We start from the raw sequence: 26,167 nt of genomic DNA, 5'->3' as shown, positions 1-26,167 counted from the left end.
ACAGTGATCACCTGACCTCCATATAGAGGGCGCACACAGTGATCACCTGACCCCCATATAGAGGGCGCACACAGTGATCACCTGACCCCCATATAGAGGGCGCACACAGTGATCACCTGACCCCCATATAGAGGGCGCACACAGTGATCACCTGACCCCCATATAGAGGGCGCACACAGTGATCACCTGACCCCCATATAGAGGGCGCACACAGTGATCACCTGACCCCCATATAGAGCGCACACAGTGATCACCTGACCTCCATATAGAGCGCACACAGTGATCACCTGACCCCCATATAGAGCGCACACAGTGATCACCTGACCCCCATATAGAGCATGCTCTATATATTACAGCAGATGTCAACGATGATCCCCACCCCCCTATACTCCGCTCCTCCCCCACAGTCTCTGCGCTCACATCTATTCCTGGATTTCCTTATAATTATTTATCACATTATTCATTCTGCAAAAACACCAAGAAATGATTCAGAGGAAGTCCCACCGTGGCATCTATTTCCCCTATAGCAGGAGGAGACAGTCAGCAGGACAATATACGACATATACAGGGGTGGTATAGTCATAGATGGACTCCAGGAATATGGCAGGGAGATCTCCTCTCCATCCTCCGGCTCCAGGAACATGGCAGGGAGATCTCCATCCTCCGGCTCCAGGAACATGGCAGGGAGATCTCCTCTCCATCCTCCGGGTCCAGGAACATGGCAGGGAGATCTCCTCTCCATCCTCCGGCTCCAGGAACATGGCAGGGAGATCTCCTCTCCATCCTCCGGCTCCAGGAACATGGCAGGGAGATCTCCATCCTCCGGCTCCAGGAACATGGCAGGGAGATCTCCATCCTCCGGCTCCAGGAACATGGCAGGGAGATCTCCTCTCCATCCTCCGGCTCCAGGAACATGGCAGGGAGCTCTCCTCTCCATCCTCCGGCTCCAGGAACATGGCAGGGAGATCTCCTCTCCATCCTCCGGCTCCAGGAACATGGCAGGGAGCTCTCCTCTCCATCCTCCGGCTCCAGGAACATGGCAGGGAGATCTCCTCTCCATCCTCCGGCTCCAGGAACATGGCAGGGAGCTCTCCTCTCCATCCTCCGGCTCCAGGAACATGGCAGGGAGATCTCCTCTCCATCCTCCGGCTGCAGGAACATGGCAGGGAGATCTCCTCTCCATCCTCCGGCTCCAGGAACATGGCAGGGAGCTCTCCTCTCCATCCTCCGGCTCCAGGAACATGGCAGGGAGCTCTCCTCTCCATCCTCCGGGTCCAGGAACATGGCAGGGAGCTCTCCTCTCCATCCTCTGGGTCCAGGAACATGGCAGGGAGATCTCCATCCTCCGGCTCCAGGAACATGGCAGGGAGATCTCCATCCTCCGGCTCCAGGAACATGGCAGGGAGATCTCCTCTCCATCCTCCAGCTCCAGGAACATGGCAGGGAGATCTCCTCTCCATCCTCCAGCTCCAGGAACATGGCAGGGAGCTCTCCTCTCCATCCTCCGGCTCCAGGAACATGGCAGGGAGCTCTCCTCTCCATCCTCCGGGTCCAGGAACATGGCAGGGAGCTCTCCTCTCCATCCTCTGGGTCCAGGAACATGGCAGGGAGATCTCCATCCTCCGGCTCCAGGAACATGGCAGGGAGATCTCCATCCTCCGGCTCCAGGAACATGGCAGGGAGATCTCCTCTCCATCCTCCAGCTCCAGGAACATGGCAGGGAGCTCTCCATCCTCCGGCTCCAGGAACATGGCAGGGAGCTCTCCATCCTCCGGCTCCAGGAACATGGCAGGGAGCTCTCCATCCTCCGGCTCCAGGAACATGGCAGGGAGATCTCCTCTCCATCCTCCAGCTCCAGGAACATGGCAGGGAGCTCTCCTCTCCATCCTCCGGCTCCAAAAACATGGCAGGGAGCTCTCCATCCTCCGGCTCCAGGAACATGGCAGGGAGCTCTCCTCTCCATCCTCCGGCTCCAGGAACATGGCAGGGAGCTCTCCTCTCCATCCTCCAGGAACATGGCAGGGAGCTCTCCTCTCCATCCTCCGGCTCCAGGAACATGGCAGGGAGCTCTCCTCTCCATCCTCCGGCTCCAGGAACATGGCAGGGAGCTCTCCTCTCCATCCTCCGGCTCCAGGAACATGGCAGGGAGCTCTCCTCTCCATCCTCCGGCTCCAGGAACATGGCAGGGAGCTCTCCTCTCCATCCTCCGGCTCCAGGAACATGGCAGGGAGCTCTCCTCTCCATCCTCCGGCTCCAGGAACATGGCAGGGAGCTCTCCTCTCCATCCTCCGGCTCCAGGAACATGGCAGGGAGCTCTCCTCTCCATTCTCCGGCTCCAGGAACATGGCAGGGAGCTCTCCATCCTCCGGCTCCAAAAACATGGCAGGGAGCTCTCCTCTCCATCCTCCGGCTCCAGGAACATGGCAGGGAGCTCTCCTCTCCATCCTCCGGCTCCAGGAACATGGCAGGGAGATCTCCATCCTCCGGCTCCAGGAACATGGCAGGGAGCTCTCCTCTCCATTCTCCGGCTCCAGGAACATGGCAGGGAGCTCTCCATCCTCCGGCTCCAAAAACATGGCAGGGAGCTCTCCTCTCCATTCTCCGGCTCCAGGAACATGGTCATGATCTATGTAAGGACTGTGAGAAGCCTCCTGACCACATTGGGGAGATATTCCTGCACCTGCTGTGGTCCTGGAGGCAAGATGAGGTCCAGCACTCCTATGTACAGGGGTATATAAACATCTATAGGCTGGGGGGGGGGGGGGGTTCTTGATGTCTGTACCTGCAATAGCCATTGATGAGCCGTCCGGCTACCACGCGTGTGAGCGGCCTCCACTTCTTCACGTCACCTTCTACAGGGGCTCCGAGCAGCACCACGTCCTGGATGATCCCCTCTGCACCTGCCGCCACATCCTCCATGATATTATAAGTTACATATCACACCAGTACACTCTATAATATAACACACCACTACTGGGAAGACTAACATTATAGGGAGGGGTCATCTGATTCAGCTATAGGATTGCCAATATGGCTGCCAATACTGAAGTCAGTAGGGAGGGAATGTCACACAGCTTTCCCAGACTCCTGAATGTGATACTACAGCAGGCAATGTGTCGGCAATTACAGAACACCCTGGCTGTCAATGATGCTGGGGGTCTTACCCGCCTCCTGTGCCAGCTCCTGCAGACAGAAGTAGATGACCCGCGCCCCCAGGCTGAAGCCAATGAGTGTGACTGGCCGCCGACCCTGAGGAAGTAAACAAATAAAGCTGTGTGTGGATCTACCTGCAGGAGGGGTGCTATAGTGATCGCAGAACCCCCACCATACCCCAGGGGTACACATGCAGCAGATGACCCCCCAACCCTCTATACCCTGGGGGTACATGCGGTGGCAGCGCAGAAGCTGACGCCCCCCAGCTGTGCCTGACTAAGCGGCTGTACACAGAATAGCAGAGACGTGATGAAGTGGCCGCCAGTAATCCGCACTCAGGCACACAATTACCAGTTATCCAGCTAAGAGGCCAGAGTCATTACAGAGAGATCACAGCACACACGAGCAAGACCCCCCCCCCATCCATGGGGAGGGAGAGAGAGAGAGAGAGAGGGGGGGGGGGGGGAGAGAGAGGGGGAGAGAGAGAGGTACAGGACATGAGAGAGAGAATGAGAGAGTGAGAGACACAGACAGACTGTCGCAAGGGTGGTACAAAATATGAGAGAGAGGGAGCAAGAGGGAGAGAGCGACAGGAAGAGAGTAAGAGAGAGATGGCGCGAGAGAGAGAGACACACACACACACAGAGACTGCCACAAACTGAACATGAGAGAAAGAAAGAAAGAAAGAAAGAAAGAGAAAGAGTGCCACAAGACACATGAGGAACGTCTGCTCTGACCTCTCCTCAGGATACATCTCTCCTGCCCCCTTCTGGAAGCGGCGGTCCTGTCAGTCAGTGTCCCACCCAGGAGACACGCCAGAGACCTCCCACTCCGCTGCACCATGACAGTGGTAAAGTCTCGAGGGGGATGGACGTCTCCAACCTGGAGCAGATTCTGGTTGAGCTCATACTTTCCAGTCCTGTCAAAGCTTTTTTAACGGTCAAACAATGACTGAGAGAAGCAACGACCAATAGGGGGCAGTAGGGAATGGATGTCTGCACGGTATAGCGGCCATATACATGGAGCAATTATCAGCCAAGGGGGGCGGCGATCGGCTGATGACCGAGCAAGGACAGGGGATCAGGCCTTCTGCTCTGCTGAAAAATCAGCTGCACATGTGGTGCCCATCTGCCCATATAACAGGGGAGGTATAGCTGTCAGCTGCCCATATAACAGGGGAGGTATAGCTGACAGCTGCCCATATAACAGGGGAGGTATAGCTGTCAGCTGCCCATATAACAGGGGAGGTATAGCTGTCAGCTGCCATATAACAGGGGAGGTATAGCTGTCAGCTGCCCATATAACAGGGGAGGTATAGCTGTCAGCTGCCCATATAACAGGGGAAGTATAGCTGTCAGCTGCCCATATAACAGGGGAGGTATAGCTGTCAGCTGCACATCTGCCTGTATATCACGGGAGGTATAGCGGTCAGCTACACATATAACTGGGGAGGTATAGCGGTCAGCTGCACATCTGCCCATATAACAGGGGAGGTATAGCTGTCAGCTACCCATATAACAGGGGAGGTATAGCTGTCAGCTGCCCATATAACAGGGGAGGTATAGCTGTCAGCTGCCCATATAACAGGGGAGGTATAGCTATCAGCTACCCATATAACAGGGGAGGTATAGCTGACAGCTGCCCATATAACAGGGGAGGTATAGCTATCAGCTACCCATATAACAGGGGAGGTATAGCTATCAGCTGCCCATATAACAGGGGAGGTATAGCTGACAGCTGCCCATATAACTGGGGAGGTATAGCTGTCAGCTGCCCATATAACAGGGGAGGTATAGCTGTCAGCTGCACATCTGCCCATATAACAGGGGAGGTATAGCTGACAGCTGCCCATATAACAGGGGAGGTATAGCTGTCAGCTGCACATCTGCCTGTATATCACGGGAGGTATAGCTGTCAGCTGCACATCTGCCCATATAACAGGGGAGGTATTGCTGACAGCTGCCCATATAACAGGGGAGGTATAGCTGTCAGCTGCACATCTGCCCGTATAACAGGGGAGGTATAGCTGACAGCTGCCCATATAACAGGGGAGGTATAGCTGACAGCTGCCCATATAACAGGGGAGGTATTGCTGACAGCTGCCCATATAACAGGGGAGGTATAGCTGTCAGCTGCACATCTGCCCGTATAACAGGGGAGGTATAGCTGACAGCTGCCCATATAACAGGGGAGGTATAGCTGACAGCTGCCCATATAACAGGGGAGGTATAGCTGACAGCTGCCCATATAACAGGGGAGGTGCAGGGTACACAGTGTAACTACATGACTGTTCCAGCCTGTAACTAATCCATAACCAAGTCATCTCCCGACTTCCGTGTACACCACACTGTTTGTTCCTGTGGTGGGGGGAGGGGGGTGACCACACACACACTGCTGTAACTCCGACAATTACCTGCTGCCGACTGAGGAGCAAGTGCGCCAGATGCTTCCCCACTTCTGCTGATCGACTGAGACACACACCCCACGGGTTATCAATAACACTGGCCACGGTGAGGAGGGAGGCCGGCCACGTCAGCGCAGTCACTATGCCTGCAGACAAGAGAGTGCAGCTCCGGAGTATAATACAGGATGTAACTCAGGATCAGTAATGTAATGTATGTACACAGTGACCTCACCAGCAGAATAGTGAGTGCAGCTCTGGGGTATAATACAGGATGTAACTCAGGATCAGTAATGTAATGTATGTACACAGTGACCTCACCAGCAGAATAGGGAGTGCAGCTCTGGAGTAGACTGGAGGATAGGCGGGTGTGGTCACTCTCAGTGTGTGTAGGTGTGTCTGTCTGTGCTCCTGAGCTCCAGAGAGAGCAGCTGATTTTCCACCTGCCTTTCCCAGGAGTGTGGCAGGCTCCTGGGGGAGGCTTTCAGCATGGATCCCTGGGAATCCAAGGCCTCCATCTCCCGAACCAGGCCGGCGGGGGGTGGAGAGGAAAAGCTACCGGCCAGCGCTCCAGCCTGTGGACTGAGGAGATCTGGAAGGGTCCGCAGCAATGTGGCCCCTGGCCCCCAGGCAACGGCTTCCAGTGATGGAGGAAAGAAAGCTGCAGCTAAGAAAACTCCAGCAGTGTCCAGGAGTCAGCAGGTGGAGATGTGGGGTGAGCGAGGCCCCAAGGAGTCTGCCAGCACGTACTGCTCCCGCATCACCGCTAAGTTTGCGGAGTATGAACAGCTTGGGAAGGAACTGAAGGCAGCAAGAGAAGATCTGCGCTTTCTCAGGTACCAGGCGAATACGGCTCCCAAGAGGAAGAAGCCCGAGTTCTCTCCCAGGATCAAGTCCCTGAGTGCTCAGGTAAAGGGGATAGAGGAGAGGAGGGCGGCCATCCTGGAAGGGAGCGACCTGTTCAGGGAGAAATTGCACAATGAGGATCGCTTTGCCACTATGAAATCTCCTAGCAGCAGAGCGGATGATGGGGGTGATGCTGCAGGAGATGGGGAGAGTAGTAGTGGTGAGGAGGAAGAAATGGAGGCTGAGGAGGCTGTAAAAGCTGAGGACTTGGTGGAGTGTAAGGAGGAGGACTGTGTGGTGAATGAAGACCCCTCTGATGTCACCCAAAGTACCCCCCAAAGCATGCAGGAGAGCTACAGCATTATGGCAGCGCAGGTGGCCCTGCCAGACACTGATGAGGATGATGATGGTCTGTCAGATGGAGGACTACTACAGGCCATAGTCAGGCAGGAGTCCCCCCTGAGGATGGAGGCCTTCACATTTGGAGAAGAGCTCGGAGATGAAGTTCCTGTAAAAAGAAAAGCAGCCAAAAAGCAAGAAAGTGTGAGTCTTGTATTCACTCCATTCCAGCAGTCCGGGGCGGCTGAGAAGTCAGTCCGGGCGGCTGGTGACTCCTCTACACTGCCAGTCCCCATTTCTGATGTGGAATGGGGCCAGCAAGGAGGAGAGATAGATGGCAAGATGGCGGAGAAAGCCGCTCCTGCTTGTGTCAGTAGTGGGGGCGGCCATAGTAAAGGTAAAGAAGGGCCGGACAGGAAGGTTCAGGGCCACTCAGGAGTCTCGGGTGCTGCAGGACGCTCCTCTGTGGGGGGTGCCCGGGCATCAGAGACTGGTGCAGAAGGTTCCGGAATGTCACATCCACCCGGAGTGACTGCGTTTCCGGTTGCCGTGTCTCCTGCTGTTGGCTCTGCGGGGTCGCAGCGGGATGGCGCATCTTCTGGGAACGCAGTAAGCAACTCTCCCAGGGCAAGAACATTGGAGCCTATAATGGGTTCCAGCGGGAGAGTTCATGATGATGCGGGGCCATGTGCGTCACCTGTCATGGCATCCGCAGCTAAAGAGACTGTTGGGACTGAGACACGAAAAACAGTGCTAAAACCTGCCACACTGATCCATAAAGCCAGCCCAGCTACTGAGTGTATGGAGGTGACGGATGGGGGGAGTAGTAGTAGTATGAATGTTGTGCAGACTGGGGGAGGGAGTGGTGTTATTGATGGGAGCAGTAGTGGTGTGCATGATGGGGATGTGAGTGGTTTGAATGCTAGGGGTGGTGAAGTTAACCCTTCAGGTGCCACTGGAGAAGTGGCAATTCTCAGGGCAGATACTGCTGGGGTATGTACTAGTAATGTGATTAGTAGTCAGTCAGGGCCGGGTCCGGCTGCCCCTCCGGCTGCCATCAGGAGTTACGCTAATGTTGCGGCAGCCGGAGGTCCAGGGAGATCTTCACTTCCACCCCCTGGGGAGGGTCACTTGCAACGACGCCTTCTGGAGGCACTTAGGAAAGGAGATAGAACGCTCCAGGTAGAGGGGAGGGAGGTCGACTTGTCCTTCTACATAGAAAGACATGGACTTGGAGCCTTCCGAGAGAACAATGGGGAAGTGGTCTGGTCGCTTCCAACACCCGGGCAGGAGGTGGGCCGTAGGAACGTGGCCCGTCTGGTATGGAGAGGCAGTGATGCGTGCCCACAGAGAGGAAAGGTGGTGGAGCTTCTCTTCCAGATGAGGTTCAAGGCCAGTGACATCTTTGCCTTGATCCACCCCTACGGCTCCTCTGAGTTCGACATCAGCTTTGTAAGACCAGAGGGGCTTGAACTTTTCTGGTCTAATTATGAGCTGGTGAAGGACGAGCCCGGATGGCGAGATTTCGTTGTTAAAGCGATATCTCGCCAGAGCATGGTAAAGAAAGTGACCGTCTTGACACGTAACGAATCACTTTCTTGTTATGACATCATGACTTGGTTGGGCAGGTACGGGGAAGTGACGGACGTTCCCCGGAAGAACTTAGATCAGCATGGCATCTGGTCTGGGGCCTGGACGTTCTCAGTCCGTCTAAAACGTTCAGGCAATACTGTTGCGCACATACCATCAGCCGCTTTCCTTGGTCGCGACAGAATCCAGGTCTTTTACCAGGGGCAACCGAAGCTGTGCCACAGGTGCGGTGATCCCAAGCACTTTAGCGCAAACTGCTCTAAGCTGATGTGCGCACTGTGCGGTGCGGAGGGTCATCTTGCTGCATCCTGTGGCCGGATTAGGTGCCACCTGTGTGGTGACCTTGGTCACCCATTTAGTAGGTGTCCCCGTTCTTTCTCTTATGCTGCAGCCACCCGAGCTGGGGAGAGCCCTGAGGTTGCCTCAGCGGGGGAGGGGACCAGCAGAGGAGAGGGAGCACCAGAGCCAAGGAAGAGAACTGACAAGGAAAAGCGTAAGAGCCCCACTCAGCTTAGGCGAGAGAAAATGCGCAGAGGGAGCAAGGACCTTGGAAGTTCCAAGATGGTCGGGGTAGTCCAGGGTCCTGCTCCTGGCGTTGGCTCAGATGGTCAGGCTGAGGCTTTGGGGGGCGCTGAACTAGATGAAGAGATGGGGAGACTGCGCAAAGAGGAAAGCGAGGCTATAGCCATCTCCTCAGGTTCTTCCCAGTATGAAAGTCTGGATGAGGATGGAGGGAGATGGCAAGAGGAAAAACCTAAGCGCAGCAGAAGGAAGAATGTTAAGAAGATGCCTAAAAAATCTAAGGCGACTTCTTCGTCTTCCCAAAAAATTATTAAAGGCCAGATGTCAAAGGAAGCTCCGACTGACCCCCCTCTGATCGGTCTATCTAACAGATATCAGTCCCTCAGTGAAGGAACCTCTCCATTTATAGAGGGGGAGGTTGAGGGACTGGTGTCTAGGGCAGAGGAACCTCCAGGAGGTGCCGAGCCTGCTCCCCCAGAGGTACTTTCCTCAGGGGGTCAGGTGGCCTCAGGTGGTGGAAGTGAAGATCAAGAGATGGATATGTCCACCTCTCTAAAACGGTCTAAGGAACCATCTAAGGGGTCTTCCTCTGATGTTGAAGGGGGTGGAAAGAAAAGGGGAAAGAAAACAAGTAAGTAGGGGTTAAGGCCGTCCAACTCAATCACCCATGATGGCGGCACTCACCCCATTGACGCTGGCATCCATTAACTGTGCCAGCATTAAGTCGGATACGGCTAGATTTGCAGCCTTTGATTTTCTCGGTCGTATTAACGCCGACATTTTGTTTTTGCAGGAGACCAGGTTGACAGATCTACCCTCTCTAATAAAAGCCAAGAGAGAGTGGAGGCATGGGCCTTCACACTGGTCTCTTGCGGCTGAGCCGTATAGTGGGGTGGCGGTCCTTTTTACCGCTCCTGTAGAATGCAGACGGGTTATCGAGTTGGAAATGGGGAGGTGCCTGATCTTGGATGTCCTCATGAAGGGGCAAGAGCTCAGGCTCATTAATATCTATGCCCCACAGACTAAGTGGGATCGTAAAAGCCTTTTTATGAGGATTAAGCCTTTTCTTTTTACGAGTCGGCAGGTGGTCTTTGGTGGAGACTTCAACACTATCACGAGGTCTCAGGACAGGAGAGGCGCCAAAGACAAGCTGGCTTATGATAGCATGGCCCTGATTAGTATAGTTAGGGAAGCTCGCCTAGAGGATGCCCACATCCGGACACCCTCGGGCCACGCGGGTTTCACCTATCATCGAGGTAGCTGCAGGTCTAGATTAGACAGGTTTTATTTAAAGGAGGAAGCCGTCTCTTCCGCAGTGTCCGTGGTTGAGGTGGAGTTCTCCGACCACTGTCTAATTTTGTTTTCCCTGAATGTTTCAGAGACCCCCCGGATGGGTAGAGGCTACTGGAGGCTGAATTCGTCCCTCCTGGAAGAAGCAGAGGTAAGACAGTCCTTTGAGGATTTTCTTCAGAGTCAGGTACCTCTACTGGGCCTATGTAGTAGTAAGTCAGAGTGGTGGGAGATATTCAAGAAGCGGGTTGCGAGGTTCTTCCGCCAGCTCTCGAGCCTCAGATCCCTGAATAGGTATCGTGTGTATCAGGGCCTGAGGAGGAAACTCGAGCATCTTGTCTCGACTGGAGGTAGTAGAGAGGAGATCTCCAGAGTGAAAGCCTTGCTCATGAGGTGTCAGTATGATAGGCACGCATCTTTAGTTTTTGAGAGGGATTTCGGGAGGTACCGCTCGCCCGACCCCTACAGAAACTGTAAGATGTCAGTGAGTAGTAAGATTGTGACTGGACTGGTTGATAGTACGGGATCTCTGAACCGGTCCAGATCAGGGATCCTGGAGGTCGTCAGATCCTTTTACTCACACCTCTTGGGGAGGAAGGATCTAGATCGAGATGTGATGTCGGGTTTCCTGGCTGAAACCGTTCCTGAGCCAGGGGTAGACCCCTCTCTTGATGTTTTGGCAGAAGAGATCAGGGAAGAGGAAGTTAGACTGGCGATTGAAGGGCTTGCCCTCAAGAAGTCGCCAGGTCCAGATGGCTTAACATCTGAGTGGTATAAGACCTTCAGGGACCTCTTGGTTCCCCTCTTGACCGAGGTCTTCAATGAGTGTCTCTCCTCGGGCACTCTGCCGAGGTCAATGAGGAGGTCAGCCCTGATTCTTCTGTCAAAAGGTAAAGATTCGAGCCGTATTGAGAATTGGAGGCCCATAGCTCTTCTCAATGTGGACAGGAAGATTCTGGCCAAGATACTGTTTAATCGGCTGGTGAAGTTTGCACCCCGGCTCCTTTCGGAGGCTCGGCACTGCTCTGTTCCAGGCCGAAGCACCTTAAGTGCTGTCCTTAGTGTCAGGGAGGCAGTGGAGCGGAGTAGTGCGGGACTTTGGAAGGGGTACTTGCTGTCCTTGGATCAGGCCAAAGCATTTGATCGGGTGAACCACGAGTACCTCTGGTCTGTCCTTCTGAGATATGGCCTACCAGATACTTTTGTCAATTGGCTTAAGATCTTGTATGCAGGGGCAGAGAGTTTCCCGCTGGTGAACGGTTGGTCTGGCCGCTCTTTTGAGGTTGGGTCTGGTGTTCGCCAGGGCTGTCCTTTGAGCCCACTGTTGTATGTGTTCGCGATCGACCCTTTCCTTAGGAGGGTTGGTTGTGGACCATTGGCAGGGGTCGGGATGAGCCTGGAGGAGCCAGAAGCCACCCTGAGAGTGGTAGCATACGCTGATGATGTCACTATCTTTGTGTCCTCGAGAGAGGAGGTCGATGTGGTGATGTCGGAGGTGGACCGCTACTCAGAGGCATCTGGGTCCAGCATCAACCCGGATAAGTGTGAAAGTCTCTGGCTGGGAGGGGGAGATCCCGAGTTTGATCTCCCGGACACCCTTCCAGAGCCCCAAGACTCGGCAAAAATCCTAGGCATTACATTCGGCCAGGGTGATTACCCCACTAAAAACTGGGATGGTAGGCTCCAGGATGCCACTCGGAAGGTGGACCAGTGGAAGGGTTGGTCCTTAACCTTAAGGGAAAGGGTACACCTGATCAAATCGTACCTGCTCCCTTTGTTCATCTACCTGGGCAGTGTGTGTATCTTGCCAGAGGCTTCCTATACTAGGATCTACAGCCTGTTCTTCCAGCTGTTATGGGGGAATAGGCTGAACCTGGTCAAGAGAGAGGTTACGTACCGCACGAGGAGACTAGGGGGTTTGTCTATGGTGAACCCTGTGGTGTTCTTAGTGAACACCTTCTTGAAAGCTAACATCGCAAACCTCTGGAAAGAGAGGGCTCCTCCGTGGGTACTCTCCTGCAGGGAATGGTTTCGGCCTTTCTTCCAGGAATGGGAGACAGGAGGGCGAGTGAAGGACCTTCGTACACCCCATGGATATCTTCCGGCTTACGCTACCCCGACTCTGAAGATGGTACGTCGGTGGGGTCTGGGAATGTGGGAGATCAGGACTCAGTCGAGGAAATTCCTTGACCAAAGGGTTCTGTTGACCCATTTCCAGAAGCCCCTGGCGCTCAGGGACTGCCCAGGCCAGGATCTAGAGGTTGGGCTTAGTCTTTTAAACTCGAAACGGATCCCTCAGAAGTTTTGGGATTTGGCCTGGCGCTGTTTCCAGGGGAAGCTATATGTGAGGGACAACTTGAAGTGCAGGAGCTCCGATGATCGGGGGTGTCCCCGTGAGGAGTGTGGTAATACGCTAGAGAGTATGGATCATTTCCTGCTTCAATGTCCCTTCAATATAGGGGTTTACACCAGGGTGGGCGCCTCCATAGGTTGGAGTCAGTTAGTCAGTCTCACCTATCCGGAGTGGGCTTATGGGGCATTCAGGAACCTGGGTGGCCGAGATCGCTGCACGTTATTTCTAGTCAGCTTAGTGGTTAGGTACCACACGTGGAACGCACGGTGTCTAGTATCTACACAGCGTAGAGTCCTCTCCGAGGTGGAGGTCTGTAGGAACATCACTGGTGACCTTGGGAAGATCAGGTCTTTGGAGTATGGCAGGCTGGGTACAAGTAGGGCTTCTCTCCTGTGGAGAGGTTTTTCTTTCGCTGTGCCCTAGGTACTGAGCCCACTGGGTGAGGTGCCATAATTATGGTTAGGGAGAGAGCAGGTAGGGACAGCAGTAGGGAAAGCGTGTAGGGTCAGTTTAAACTTAGGGTTAGAGATAGGGGGAGAGTAGGGTAAGATAGTAAGGGATAGTTTATAAATTTCTGGTACCCGGTCTGCCATCCTCCGATCCCGGTGGAGGGCTGGTGCATGCCACTTTAGATTTTTGTTTTGTTTTTCTGGTCAGCAGTAGGTATAAAGGGCTTACAGGCTACCGAACTTGGGCCTTATTATAATTGTGTATAATATTGTTCTGTTATGTTATTATGGTGTGCTATGTTTATGTTAATATATGTTTTGTGATAAGTGTAGGCAGGGTTATGGCTGAATAAGCCATGTGAGCTTTATGGACATAATAGTCATTGTATATATTGTATATATGAGGGGATACAGAATAGGTTGGGAGGGGGGATATGGGGGGCGGGGTCTGTGGGAAGGTGTGGGCTGAATGGAGCTGACACCAAAAATGGACTGAACTTTGACTCCATGAACTGAGCTCACACTGGGGTCTAGGGGAAGGTGGAGGGGCACGTGGGTAATAGCTAGAATTGTTGTGTGGTTTGTTTCTCTGTTACTGGTAGTTTGTTTTGCTGTTACTGGTATTTAGGTACCTTTTTAGTTTTTCAGGGCAGCCGGGCCCGAGTGTTGTACTGGAATAACCAGTTAGTTAGTTAGAATTTTATTTTTATACTGATATGTTATATGTTATATCTTTTGGTTACGCCTGGATGGCTTTCATTTTCAGTTCATGTATAGTTATTGTTTGTAGTATCAGGTGGTCGTGTGTTGGTCTAGAGGTGGTTGTATGTGTGTGTTTGTTTTGTTTATTTACTATAACCCAGGTTTGGGAGTTTTTTTTTTAGCCAGGGCGGCTTCTCCTTAGTTATGATTACAGCCGAGGATGGCTTTGTAGTTTAAGTTTTATGGCTTATTTTGCCTGGATTGAGAACATTTTTATTTATTTATTTTATTTTATTTTATTTATTTATTTATTTATTTATTTTTGTTAAGTAGGAATGCTGGGCTGGCTTGGTGGCAAAAGGTTAAAGATTTCATTTTGCTTTATACTATTATAATGGTTTATCATTATTATTTGTTATTTATGTAATTTACTGTTATGTTTAAGTTATGGCCAGATATGCCTTGTTTGTTAATTTTTCTATTTTTCTAATAAAAGAATTACAGGATGTAACTCAGGATCAGTAATGTATGTACACAGTGACCCCAGCAGCAGAATAGTGAGTGCAGCTCTGGAGTATAATACAGGATGTAACTCAGGATCAGTAATGTATGTACACAGTGACCCCACCAGCAGAAAAGTGAGTGCAGCTCTGGAGTATAATACAGGATGTAACTCAGGATCAGTAATGTAATGTATGTACACAGTGACCCCACCAGCAGAATAGTGAGTGCAGCTCTAGAGTATAATACAGGATGTAACTCAGGATCAGTAGAGTAATGTATGTACACAGTGACCCCACCAGCAGAAAAGTGAGTGCAGCTCTGGAGGGTGTGGTTACTGGGTGTGCCTGTGTTTGCTCCTGAGCTCCACACATCCAGACTTCCAGGAGGAGAGAGGCTGATTCACCACCTGCTTCCCCAGGAAGGTGGCAGCTTCCTGGGAGAGTTTTCAGCATGGATCCCCTGTGGAAGCAAGATCTACAAGCAAGGTGAGCGGAAGACGGGGTGCAGGTGCAGCTGCACGGAGGGGCTCCCAGGAGAGTCAGGTGGTGGAGCAGTGGGGTCTCAGGGGGCCCAGGGAGTCTGCAGTGACCTATGGACCCAGGATAGCTGCAAAGCTCACAGAGTATGAGCAGCTGGGGAAAAGGCTGAAGGGGTTAAGAGAAGACCTGAGTTTTGCTAAGCACAGAGCCAGCTCAGCCCCAAAGAAGCAGAAGCCTGGACTCACAGCTAAGGTGAAGACTCTGCAGCAGGAGATGAGGGAGCTGGAGCTGCAGAGGATGGTTATTCTGGAGGGCAGCGATATTTTCAGAGAGAAGCTCCTCAATGCGGACAGATTTGCCAGCATGAAATCCCCAAAGGAGGAGGATGATGGGGGTGATTGTTCTGCAGATGGTGAGAGCAGTAGTGAGGAAGAGGAAGGAGAAGATATGGAAGCTGGAGAGACCACTGTGACAGCGAGTCTGGAGGACTTGGCTACAAAGTCTTCCAGTGCAGAAGGGGTGGATGAGTCCCAGCTGAGTCTACCTGCAGGACAAGTGGCCTTACCAACATCTTCAGGAGAAGGCTTTACAGGGGATGATGATGATGATGATGATGACTCTGGAGGAGCTCTGCTTGCACAAATAAAACAGATGTAATCCCCAGTGCACATGGAGAACTTCAGCTTTGGAGATGACCTGGGGATGGAGAGGTTAATTAAAAAGAAGAAAGGCAGAAAAAAGAGGAAGAAGCCAGCAGAGCAGGTGAACCTTGTGTATGTTCCCTTTGTGCAGTCTGGGGCGGCTGGAAAGTCGTCTCAGGGTGCAGATACTGGTAATCTGACTGTCCCCGCTTCTGCTACTGTGGAGCGGGGCCAGAAAGCCAGTAAGAGTACAACCAAGATGGCGGAGAGCGCCGGCCTCGCTGGTCAGGGTAGTGAGGTCGGTAACGGTGTAGGAGCGGCCGGGGGGGCGGACAGTTTGGTGGCTGAGGTGACGTGTGCAGGGCGCTCCTCTGCAGGTAAAGGGAGGAGTGTCCCAGTGCCAGCGGCTGGCACATTGCCCGGGCGGTCGGGCATTAAAATTGTGGGCGATCGTTCCGCTGGATCTGGAGCTGTAGGACGCTCCTCTGCAGGCAAAGGGAGGAGTGTCCAGGCTTCAGGAGAAGGCACAAGTGCCAGTGATAATCTTACTGCTGGGGACAGAGCAAGCAGTAAAGAGACTGTCACTAAGTCAGGTGCCTGTCTGGTGCCGCAGGTACACACCAATGGACATGGACACATTTCTGACAGCCATAACATTAATGAAGCCATGCTTCAGGCGGTGCAGGAGATTGAGGCAGAGGTGCTGGCTGAGGCTGAGGGCCGGACAGGTGGCAATGCTGCATCTCCCCAAGTTAAGGGGAAGACGGTTGCCCAGTCAAATGTGCCCAGGGATGCCAAGGATGCCACTGCTAATGTCAGAGCTACTACTAATATATCCAGTAGTAATGTAATAAAGCCAGCCAGACTACAGGTAAGCCAGTCCAGCCCAGTTAGGCAGGGAATGATTAATGCTGGTGCTAATGTTTCTTCTGTGGTTGCTGGGGGGAGTGGGGATGGTCCGGCTGCCCCCCCAGTGGTGACAGCTCCAGTAAGGAGCTATGCCAACGTCGCTGCTGGGGGAACTAGGGGATCCTCATCTCTTAATCCAGGAGAAGGTAACTTGCAACGACGCCTCCTGGAGGCGTTGAGGAGAGGAGACAGAACGCTCCAAGTAGAGGGCCGGGAGGTCGACCTGTCCTTCTACGTAGAAAGACATGGGCTTGGGGCATTCCGAGAGCATAAATGGGAAGTGGTCTGGTCCCTTCCGACATCCGGGCAGGAGGTTGGCCGTAGGAACGTGGCCCGTCTGGTATGGAGAGGCAGTGATGCGTGCCCATCCAGGGCAAAGGTGGTGGAGCTTCTCTTCCAGATGAGTTTCAGGGCGAATGACATCTTTGCTCTGATCCACCCCTACGGTACCTATGAATTCGACATCAGCTTTGTGAAGCCAGAGGGACTTGAGCTCTTCTGGTCTAATCACGAGCTGGTGAAGGATGAGCCCGTGTGGCGGGATTTCGCTGTAAAGGCGGTATCCTGTCAGAGTTCAGTCAAGAAAGTGACCGTTCTGACACGCAACGAGTCGCTTTCTTACTATGACATCATGACCTGCCTAGGCAGGTATGGGGAGGTGACTGACATCCCCAAGAAAAATCTGGATGAGCATGGTATTTGGTCCGGAGCCTGGACGTTTTCCGTCCGCCTCCGTCGTTCAGGCGACACTGTCGCACACATTCCATCTGCTGCCTTCCTCGGACGCGATAGGATCCAAGTCTTTTACCACTGGCAGCCAAAGCTGTGTCACAGGTGTGGGGATCCCACCCACTTTAGTGCAAACTGCACTAAGCTGATTTGTGCATTGTGCGGTGCGGAGGGTCATCTGGCTGCCGCCTGTGGCCGGATTTGCTGTCACCTGTGTGGTGACCTTGGTCACCCATTTAGCAGGTGTCCACGCTCATTCTCCAATGCTGCGGCCGCCCAGGATGGGGAGAGCCTTGTGGTTGCCTCACCTGGGGAGGGGACCAGCACAGGAGAAGAGTCACTAGTGCCAGTGAAGAAGGTAAAAAGCAAGAGCCCCTCTAAGCTCAGGCGAGAGGAAAAGTGCAGAAGGAGCAGGGACCTGGGAAGTTCCCTGGTGGCAGGAGTAGTCAGTGGATTATTCAACAAGAATAGCACGCACTACAATGCTCATGAGCACCCTCCACACTTCCGAACTCCACCAGTCCGGACAAGCAGTCCAATATATACAATGAATGTGAAGGAAAAAGTGATTGGCTCACCACGCAGCTGCAAACTTCAGGTAATGAAACCCACTGCACTCCAATTATATGGAGCAATATACTCACAGAGTCGGTATGACTTCAGAATTCTTTTTAATTTTCTTCTATGAATAGATGCAGCATACACAAAAGAGTTACATGCTCACAGCTGATGTGACTCTCAAACCCGGACGCCCAAGTACGTCCTCCTCGCGGACGTTTCGGAGGATGCAGACTCCTCCTTCCTCATGCGCGAGGACGTAAGGAAGAGGGCAGGATTATAACGAATCAACATTTAACCATGTAAGTATCACTAGTCAGTACTATAACATATAATATCACACAATGCTACAAATTCATTATAATACGCATGATAATTGGGTGAAACTAAAGGTAATAACTATACGTGCTAGATGTTTACAGAAATGCACTAAAACTGCACACTTCATTGAGTCCGTTAGGACTCAATGTTTCTAATTTGGAAATCCAATACGTCTCACAACGGAGTAACCACTTGCGGTTCTCCTCTCTGTCTGGACACAGCTCAACCTGCTCCACAATTTGCCATCGTAAATCACAGATATTATGTCGATTTTCAGAAAAGTGTCTCGCAACGGTCGTCTCACCGAACTTTCTCTGCTCCTCCTTTACTCCACTATCATGTTTAATGCCAAATCTACGTATAGCTGTCTTATGTTCGTTGAGACGAATTTTTATCGGGCGACTCGTCTGCCCGACGTACCCTAGTCCACAAGGACATTTAAGAAGATACACCACATTCTTGTCATTACAAGTAAAAAAGCCCTTCACTGGATATTTGATCCCTTTCCTAGGATGGCTAATATACTCTCCTTTTATGATAGCACTACAATGTTGGCAAGATAGGCAACTGAATGTGCCTTTACGTCTGCTGGCTAAAAATGTCTGTTTAGAAATCTTTTTCTTGGCTATATCCCCTCTGATCAATTTATTACCCACTGATTTATTTTTTCTATAACAGAAGATCGGGTTCTCTCTAAAGATATTACTATACTTCGGGTCACTTTTTAATAAGCCCCAATGCTTCAAAACACATTTCCTGATAATATCAGCATGTCGATCGTAAGTGGTACAAAATACCAATTTTTCTTTTTTATCTGTTCTAACACGTTTTTTTCTTAAATCATCTCTCTGTAACCTTCCCACTTCTTTTTCTGTTCTTTCCACCTCCTTCTTATTATAACCCCTCTCTTCAAACTTCGCCTTAATCTCAGCATTTTTCTTATACTCCTTCTCAGTACTGGCTATACGCCTCGCTCTTATAAACTGCGATTTCGGTAAGCTTTTGAAGACATGGGGGGCATGTTGACTCTCTCGATGTAACACCTTAAGTGCTGTCCTTAGTGTCAGGGAGGCAGTGGAGCGGAGTAGTGCGGGTCTTTGGAAGGGGTACTTGCTGTCCCTGGATCAGGCCAAGGCATTTGATCGGGTGAACCACGAGTACCTCTGGTCTGTCCTTCTGAGATATGGCCTACCAGATACCTTTGTTAATTGGCTTAAGATCTTGTATGCAGGGGCATAGAGTTTCCCGCTGGTCAACGGTTGGTCTGGCCGCTCTTTTGAGGTTGGGTCTGGTGTTCGCCAGGGCTGTCCTTTGAGCCCACTGTTGTATGTGTTCGCGATCGACCCTTTCCTTAGGAGGGTTGGTTGTGGACCGTTGGCAGGGGTGGGGATGAGCCTGGAGGAGCCAGAAGCCACCTTGAGAGTGGTAGCATATGCTGATGATGTCACTGTCTTCGTATCCTCGAGAGAGAGAGAGAGGAGGCCGATATGGTGATGTCAGAGGTGGACGGCTACTCAGAGGCATCTGGGTCCAGCATCAACCAGGATAAGTGTGAAAGTCTCTGGCTGGGAGGGGGAGATCCCGAGTTTGATCTTCCGGACACCCTTCCAGGGCCCCAAGACTCGGCAAAAATCCTAGGCAATACATTTGGCCAGGGTGATTACCCCACTAAAAACTGGGATGGTAGGCTCCAGAATGCCGCTCAGAAGGTGGACCAGTGGAAGGGTTGGTCCTTAACCTTAAGGGAAAGGGTACATCTGATCAAATCGTACCTGCTCCCTTTGTTCATCTACCTGGGCAGTGTATGTATCTTGCCAGAGGCTTCCTATACTAGGATCTACAGCTTGTTCTTCCAGCTGTTATGGGGGAATAGGCTGAACCTGGTCAAGAGAGCAAAAAGGAATCCACATATACCAACAAGGACTGCAGCAGCGACCCGGTTACGTACCGCACGAGGAGACTTGGGGGTTTGTCTATGGTGAACCCTGTGGTGTTCTTAGTGAACACCTTCTTGAAAGCTAACATCGCAAACCTCTGGAAGGAGAGGGCTCCTCGGTGGGTACTCTCCTGCAGGGAATGGTTTCGGCCTTTCTTCCAGGAATGGGAGACAGGAGGGCGAGTGAAGGACCTTCGTACACCCCATGGATATCTTCCGGCTTACGCTACCCCGACTCTGAAGAGGATACATCGGTGGGGTCTGGGAATGTGGGAGATCAGGACTCAGTCAAGGAAATTCCTTGACCAAAGGGTTCTGTTGACCCATTTCCAGAAGCCTCTGGCGCTCAGGGACTGCCCAGGTCGGGATCTGAGGGTTGGGTTAAGTCTATTGAACTCAAAGAGGATCCCCCAGAAGTTTTGGGACTTGGCCTGGCGCTGCTTCCAGGGGAAGCTATATGTAAGGGACAACTTGAAGTGCAGGAGCTCTGATGATCGGGGGTGTTCCCGTGAGGAGTGTGGGAATATGCTAAAGAGCATCCGGAGTGGGCTTATGGAGTATTCAGGAACCTGGGTAGCCGAGATCGCTGCACGTTATTCTTAGTCAGCTTAGTGGTTAGGTACCACACGTGGAACGCACGGTGTCTAGTATCTACACAGCGTAGAGTCCTCTCCGAGGTGGAGGTCTGTAGGAACATCACTGGTGACCTTGGGAAGATCAGGTCTTTGGAGTATGGCAGGCTGGGTACCAGTAGGGCTTCTCTCCTGTGGAGAGGTTTTTCCTTCGCTGTGCCCTAGGTACTGAGCCCACTGGGTGAGGGACCATAATTCTGGTTAGGGACAGAGTAGATAGGGACAGAGGTAGGGAGAGTGTGAGGGTTAGATTAATATTTAGGGATAGTATTAGGGAGAGGGTAGGGAGAATAGTAAGGGATAGGTTATAAATTATTATGGTACCCGGTCTGCCATCCTCCGATCCCGGTGGGGGGCTGTGCATGACACGTTAGTTATTGTATAAGTTCTATGGTATAGGATAGGTTGGGTGGGGTGATGGGGGGGGTTGTGTTTTTTTTCCCTGGAGGGGTAATTGGAGTTCTGGCATGGGTCACTGAGGGACAAGAACTGAACTCAAGGACCCAGACTCATGTCCAGATTTGGGGTGTGGGAAATGGGGCTTATAGTTAGTGTAGTAGATAGGTTTATGTGTCACATGGTTGCTGTAATTTTAAGATTTGTATTATTATTATTCATTTGTGTCTTATAAGACAGCCAGACCTCATATTCTTTTGGTATTGGGATTTTCACAACTGTTAAAGTGGTATAGTGTGTGTGGTGGTTGGACGGGAGTTTAGTATCTGGAAGGGGGGGGGGCTTGGTGGGTGAATTATGCTAGTGTGGGGGGGGGGGGGCTTTGTGTGTTAGGTTTGCATGGTAAGGTGTGTGTGTGTGTGTGTGTGTGTGCTTAATTTAAAAAAAAAAAAAAAAGTCCAGACTGGGTCTATGTTAAGTTAGAGCCAAGAATGGCTCAGAGCATGTTATAGATTTTTGGTTTTGGTCTACACAGAGTGTATTTACTATAATATTTCTGTGTGCTGTGAGGTGTGAGTGTGGGGGAGGTAGTAGCGGTGGTGGGGTAGTAATAGTAGTAGTAAGGATAAGTTGGGGGGGTAGTGTTTTATTATGAAGCTGGACTGGCCGGGTGAGGCAGGTGTGAGGGATGATTTCCTTGTAAAAAAAAAAAAAAAAAATTATTTCAGAATTTATTGATTTGTTGGTTTTGTAATAAGCAGAAAGCTTTGTATTTGTTTTTGTTCTGGCTGATGGAGCCGCGTTTATGTTTATGTAGTTATACTTGTTAAGTTTTATATTTTTCTAATAAAAAGAATTACAGGATGTAACTCAGGATCAGTAATGTAATGTATGTACACAGTGACCTCACCAGCAGAATAGTGAGTGCAGCTCCGGGGTATAATACAGGATGTAACTCAGGATCAGTAATGTAATGTATGTACACAGTGACCCCACCAGCAGAATAGTGAGTGCAGCTCTGGGGTATAATACAGGATCAGTAATGTAATGTATGTACACAGTGACCCCACCAGCAGAATAGTGAGTGCAGCTCCGGGGTATAATACAGGATGTAACTCAGGATCAGTAATGTAATGTATGTACACAGTGACCTCACCAGCAGAATAGTGAGTGCAGCTCCGGGGTATAATACAGGATGTAACTCAGGATCAGTAATGTAATGTATGTACACAGTGACCCCACCAGCAGAATAGTGAGTGCAGCTCTGGGGTATAATACAGGATGTAACTCAGGATCAGTACAGGATCAGTAATGTAATGTATGTACACAGTGACCTCACCAGCAGAATAGTGAGTGCAGCTCCAGGGTATAATACAGGATGTAACTCAGGATCAGTAATGTAATGTATGTACACAGTGACCCCCACCAGAACAGTGAGTGCAGCTCTGGAGTATAATACAGGATGTAACTCAGGATCAGTAATGTATGTACACAGTGACCCCACCAGCAGAATAGTGAGTGCAGCTCTGGAGTACATTTACAGACATACCTGACAAAATGGTGTATTTCAGTGCTTCCTGCGCCATGATATTCACCAGGCCGTTCAGTAAGGCATCCAGTGCGTTCCCCAGCTCCATCAGGTACTTGGACTCCCAGGCCAGGCAGTATTGCTCGGTGGAGTGCAGCAGACTCTGCCACGGGGCAGCAAAGCTCCCTGCACGATACAAGACAATCTATAGGTCCCTGCTCTCTCATCCATGTACCCTGCTGGTGAAGGACAGATCTCTCACCATATTTTCCGGTGGAGAGCCACCCAGTGATGGCAATGCAGATATGGAGCTGGCGTCCACCAGTCAGCGGCAAAAACTCAAACTCCTCGATGGCTCCGACGCGTTTCTTCATCTTATAACCTGTATGATATATAATAGTAAGATGATTGCAGACGAGGAGGATGAACTGTATGGTTCTGTCCTTCCACAATCACCACGGACCTGTCAGTCCGGCTCCTGCCGCTCCAAAGAGAGACGCCATGATGGCAATGCCGGCAGTGGACCCCAAAACTGCAGCTCCAGCACTCCCAATAATTGTTGCAGCTCCTGCGGCTACCAGCGGGGCTGCCAGTCCTCCTGTCAGGCCTGACAGCATAGGAAGATTAGATAAGTGACATCACAGGCCGTCCCTCCCCCCACAGTAGGACCCCCCCCACCAATGACCATCCCTTCCCCACAGTAGGACCCCCCTCACCTATGACCGTCCCTCCACTCACAGTAGGACCCCCCTCACCTATGACCGTCCCTCCACTCACAGTAGGACCCCCCTCACCTATGACCGTCCCTCCACCCACAGTAGGACCCCCCTCACGTATGACCATCCCCCCCCCACATTAGGACCCCCCTCACCTATGACTGTCCCTCCACCAACATTAGGACCCCCCTCACCTATGACCATCCCCTCCACCAACATTAGGACCCACCTCACCTATGACCATCCTCCCCCCACATTAGGACCCCCCTCACCTATAACCAAAGAAAACAAAAGCATATGCACAAGGAGGTAGCACATCACAAGAAAATCTTTATTATAATATTACAAATACAAAAATAGAGCGCTAAATCAATCATGCAGGAGTATAGCAATAAGGGAGACAAACCCCAAATACCACTCTACATTAAAAACAATTAAAATGTCTACATAAGTCCTGCCGGCGTACCAGCAAGGACTATTCAAAGACACCGACCCTGGACTGTATACACAATATAAGAGTATAACCAAGCTGCCTAGGCTGCCTTATTGCTATACTCCTGCATGATTGATTTAGCGTTCTATTTTTGTATTTGTAATATTATAATAAAGATTTTCTTGTGATGTGCTACCTCCTTGTGCATATGCTTTTGTTTTCTTTGGTTATGGGTTATTTATATGCATTGGTTTAGCACTCCATTGACTATAGTGGTGCCCACTGGTTTTATATATTACACCCCCTCACCTATGACAATCCTCCCCCCACATTAGGACCCCCCTCACCTATAACCGTCCCTCCACCCACGGTGGCCAGGCCGATCAGCAGATAGCGCTTCAGCTTCTTACGACTTTCCTTCTTCCTGCGAGACGCCTGGATGGACCTGAAAATGCAGAACAGACCCATGGGAAGTGTCTAAAATGGCAGCCATATTGTTTGGAGTTCTGAATGACCTCTCTGCCAGTGATATGACTCTCCAGCTATTAACCAGTTCACGACCGGAGTGAGGCAGCTCTGAGGCAAATCAGTCACATAAATGAGAACATTTAGAGTATTGAAGTGAAATAATTATAATGGCGGCGCCCGGGGTGAACAAACAAACAAACACTGCCGCGACGAGGAGGCGAATACAAGTAAAATAATTACAGGCAGGAACCATGAGACGCCTCCAAAAAGACGCGCAGTCGGGGGCCACAAAACAACAACACAAGGGGGGTGGGGGGCGAGGAACGGCATAAAATCCTCCAACGCCATCAGGACGGGAGAACAAGACCAACGTATAAGGGGGAGGATACAGGAGATAGGCAACACCCCCACTACACTGCCCCCTACGGGCCAGAGGATGACATCTATATACTGACTATAACCATTGGAGACACAGATCCATGTCACTGGCTGGGGATCCCTCCACTTTGCCTACAAATATACTATAAACGTCTCAGACAGGAGCACCCCCTTTAAGAGATAGTATCGTGCGGTACAAACCTGGGCGGCGGCTCCTTGAATGGCAGCACAGGGAGGAAAGACAAGGTTATTGGACATTATAGGAGATCAGTCAGAATCACATAACATTCAGCTGTGGATCTGCCCCCCCCCCCCCCCCACTATGTGTCACCCCTCAGTTATAGCGCCAGGCCAGCAGGATTGATTGGTAGGGGTCCGGGAGCTGAGACTGCCACCTATTGATAGAGGAGCAGGGTGAAGTGCTCAGCTCAGCTACAGATTTGATTGGTTGGGGTCTCACACACCCACACACCACTCCAATCAAACGTCACACATTATACACACACAGCTCTGCTACACACACATTATACACACACAGCTCTGCTACACACACATTATACACACACAGCTCTGCTACACACACATTATACACACACAGCTCTGCTACACACACATTATACACACACAGCTCTGCTACACACACAGCTCTGCTACACACACATTATACACACAGCTCTGCTACACACACATTATACACACACACATTATACACACACAGCTCTGCTACATACACATTATACACACACAGCTCTGCTACACACACATTATACACACACAGCTCTGCTACACACACATTATACACACACAGCTTTTCTACATACACATTATACACACACAGCTCTGTAGTATGCACATTATACACACACAGCTCTGCTACATACACATTATACACACACAGCTCTGTAGTATGCACATTATACACACACAGCTCTGCTACATACACATTATACACACAGCTCTGCTACACACATTATACACACACAGCTCTGTAGTATGCACATTATACACACACAGCTCTGCTACACACACACATATACACTCACCGGCCACTTTATTAGGTACACCATGCTAGTTACGGGTTGGACCCCCTTTTGCCTCAATTCTTGGTGGCATAGATACAACAAGGTGCTGGAAGCTTCCTCAGAGATTTTGATCCATAGTGACATGATGACATCACACCGTTGCCGCAGATTTGTCGGCTGCACATCCATGATGCCAATCTCCCGTTCCACCACATCCCAAAGATGCTCTATTGGATTGAGATCTGGTGACTGTGGAGGCCATTGGAGTACAGTGACCTCATTGTCATGTTCAAGAAACCAGTCTGAGATGCTTCTAGCTTTATGACATGGCGCATTATCCTGCTGAAAGTCGCCATCAGATGTTGGGTCCATTGTGGTCATAAAGGGATGGACATGGTCAGCAACAATACTCAGGTAGGCTGTGGCGTTGCAACCATGCTCAATTGGTACCAAGGGGCCCAAAGAGTGCCAAGAAAATATTCCCCACACCATGACCCCACCACCACCAGACTGAACCGTTGATACAAGGCAGGATGGATCCATGCTTTCATGTTGTTGGCGCCAAATTCTGACCCTACCATCCGAATGTCGCAGCAGAAATCGAGACTCATCAGACCAGGCAACGTTTTTCCAATCTTCTACTGTCCAATTTCGATGAGCTTGTGCAAATTGTAGCCTCAGTTTCCTGTTCTTAGCTGAGCGGAGTGGCCCCCGGTGTGGTCTTCTGCTGCTGTAGCCCATCTGCCTCAGAGTTGGCCGTACTGTGCGTTCAGAGATGCTCTTCTGCCTACCTTGGTTGTAACGGTTGGCTATTTGAGTCACTGTTGCCTTTCTATCAGCTGGAACCAGTCTGCCCATTCTCCTCTGACCTC

At 51.2% G+C, this 26,167-nt stretch overlaps 1 protein-coding gene across 1 annotated transcript in view; it reads right to left on the bottom strand.

The window, feature by feature from the left end:
• The window catches only part of TMCO4 (transmembrane and coiled-coil domains 4), a 45,475-nt gene that overhangs the window by 11,034 nt on the left and 8,274 nt on the right, over positions 1-26,167 (bottom strand). Inside the window, exons 6-12 of the mRNA XM_069946465.1 lie at positions 23,775-23,872; positions 22,742-22,885; positions 22,541-22,660; positions 22,300-22,464; positions 5,567-5,703; positions 3,165-3,249; positions 2,783-2,900 (exon numbers count right to left, since the gene is read on the bottom strand). Coding sequence (XP_069802566.1) covers positions 2,783-2,900; positions 3,165-3,249; positions 5,567-5,703; positions 22,300-22,464; positions 22,541-22,660; positions 22,742-22,885; positions 23,775-23,872 — 867 coding nt within the window. The remainder of the gene's footprint in view (positions 1-2,782; positions 2,901-3,164; positions 3,250-5,566; positions 5,704-22,299; positions 22,465-22,540; positions 22,661-22,741; positions 22,886-23,774; positions 23,873-26,167) is intronic.

This window comes from Dendropsophus ebraccatus, chromosome 12 (genome assembly GCF_027789765.1).
Source record: "Dendropsophus ebraccatus isolate aDenEbr1 chromosome 12, aDenEbr1.pat, whole genome shotgun sequence".
Lineage (NCBI taxonomy): Eukaryota > Metazoa > Chordata > Amphibia > Anura > Hylidae > Dendropsophus > Dendropsophus ebraccatus.
The sequence above is the reverse complement of the archived record's forward strand: the minus strand, read 5'-3'. Positions and strand labels throughout refer to the sequence as shown.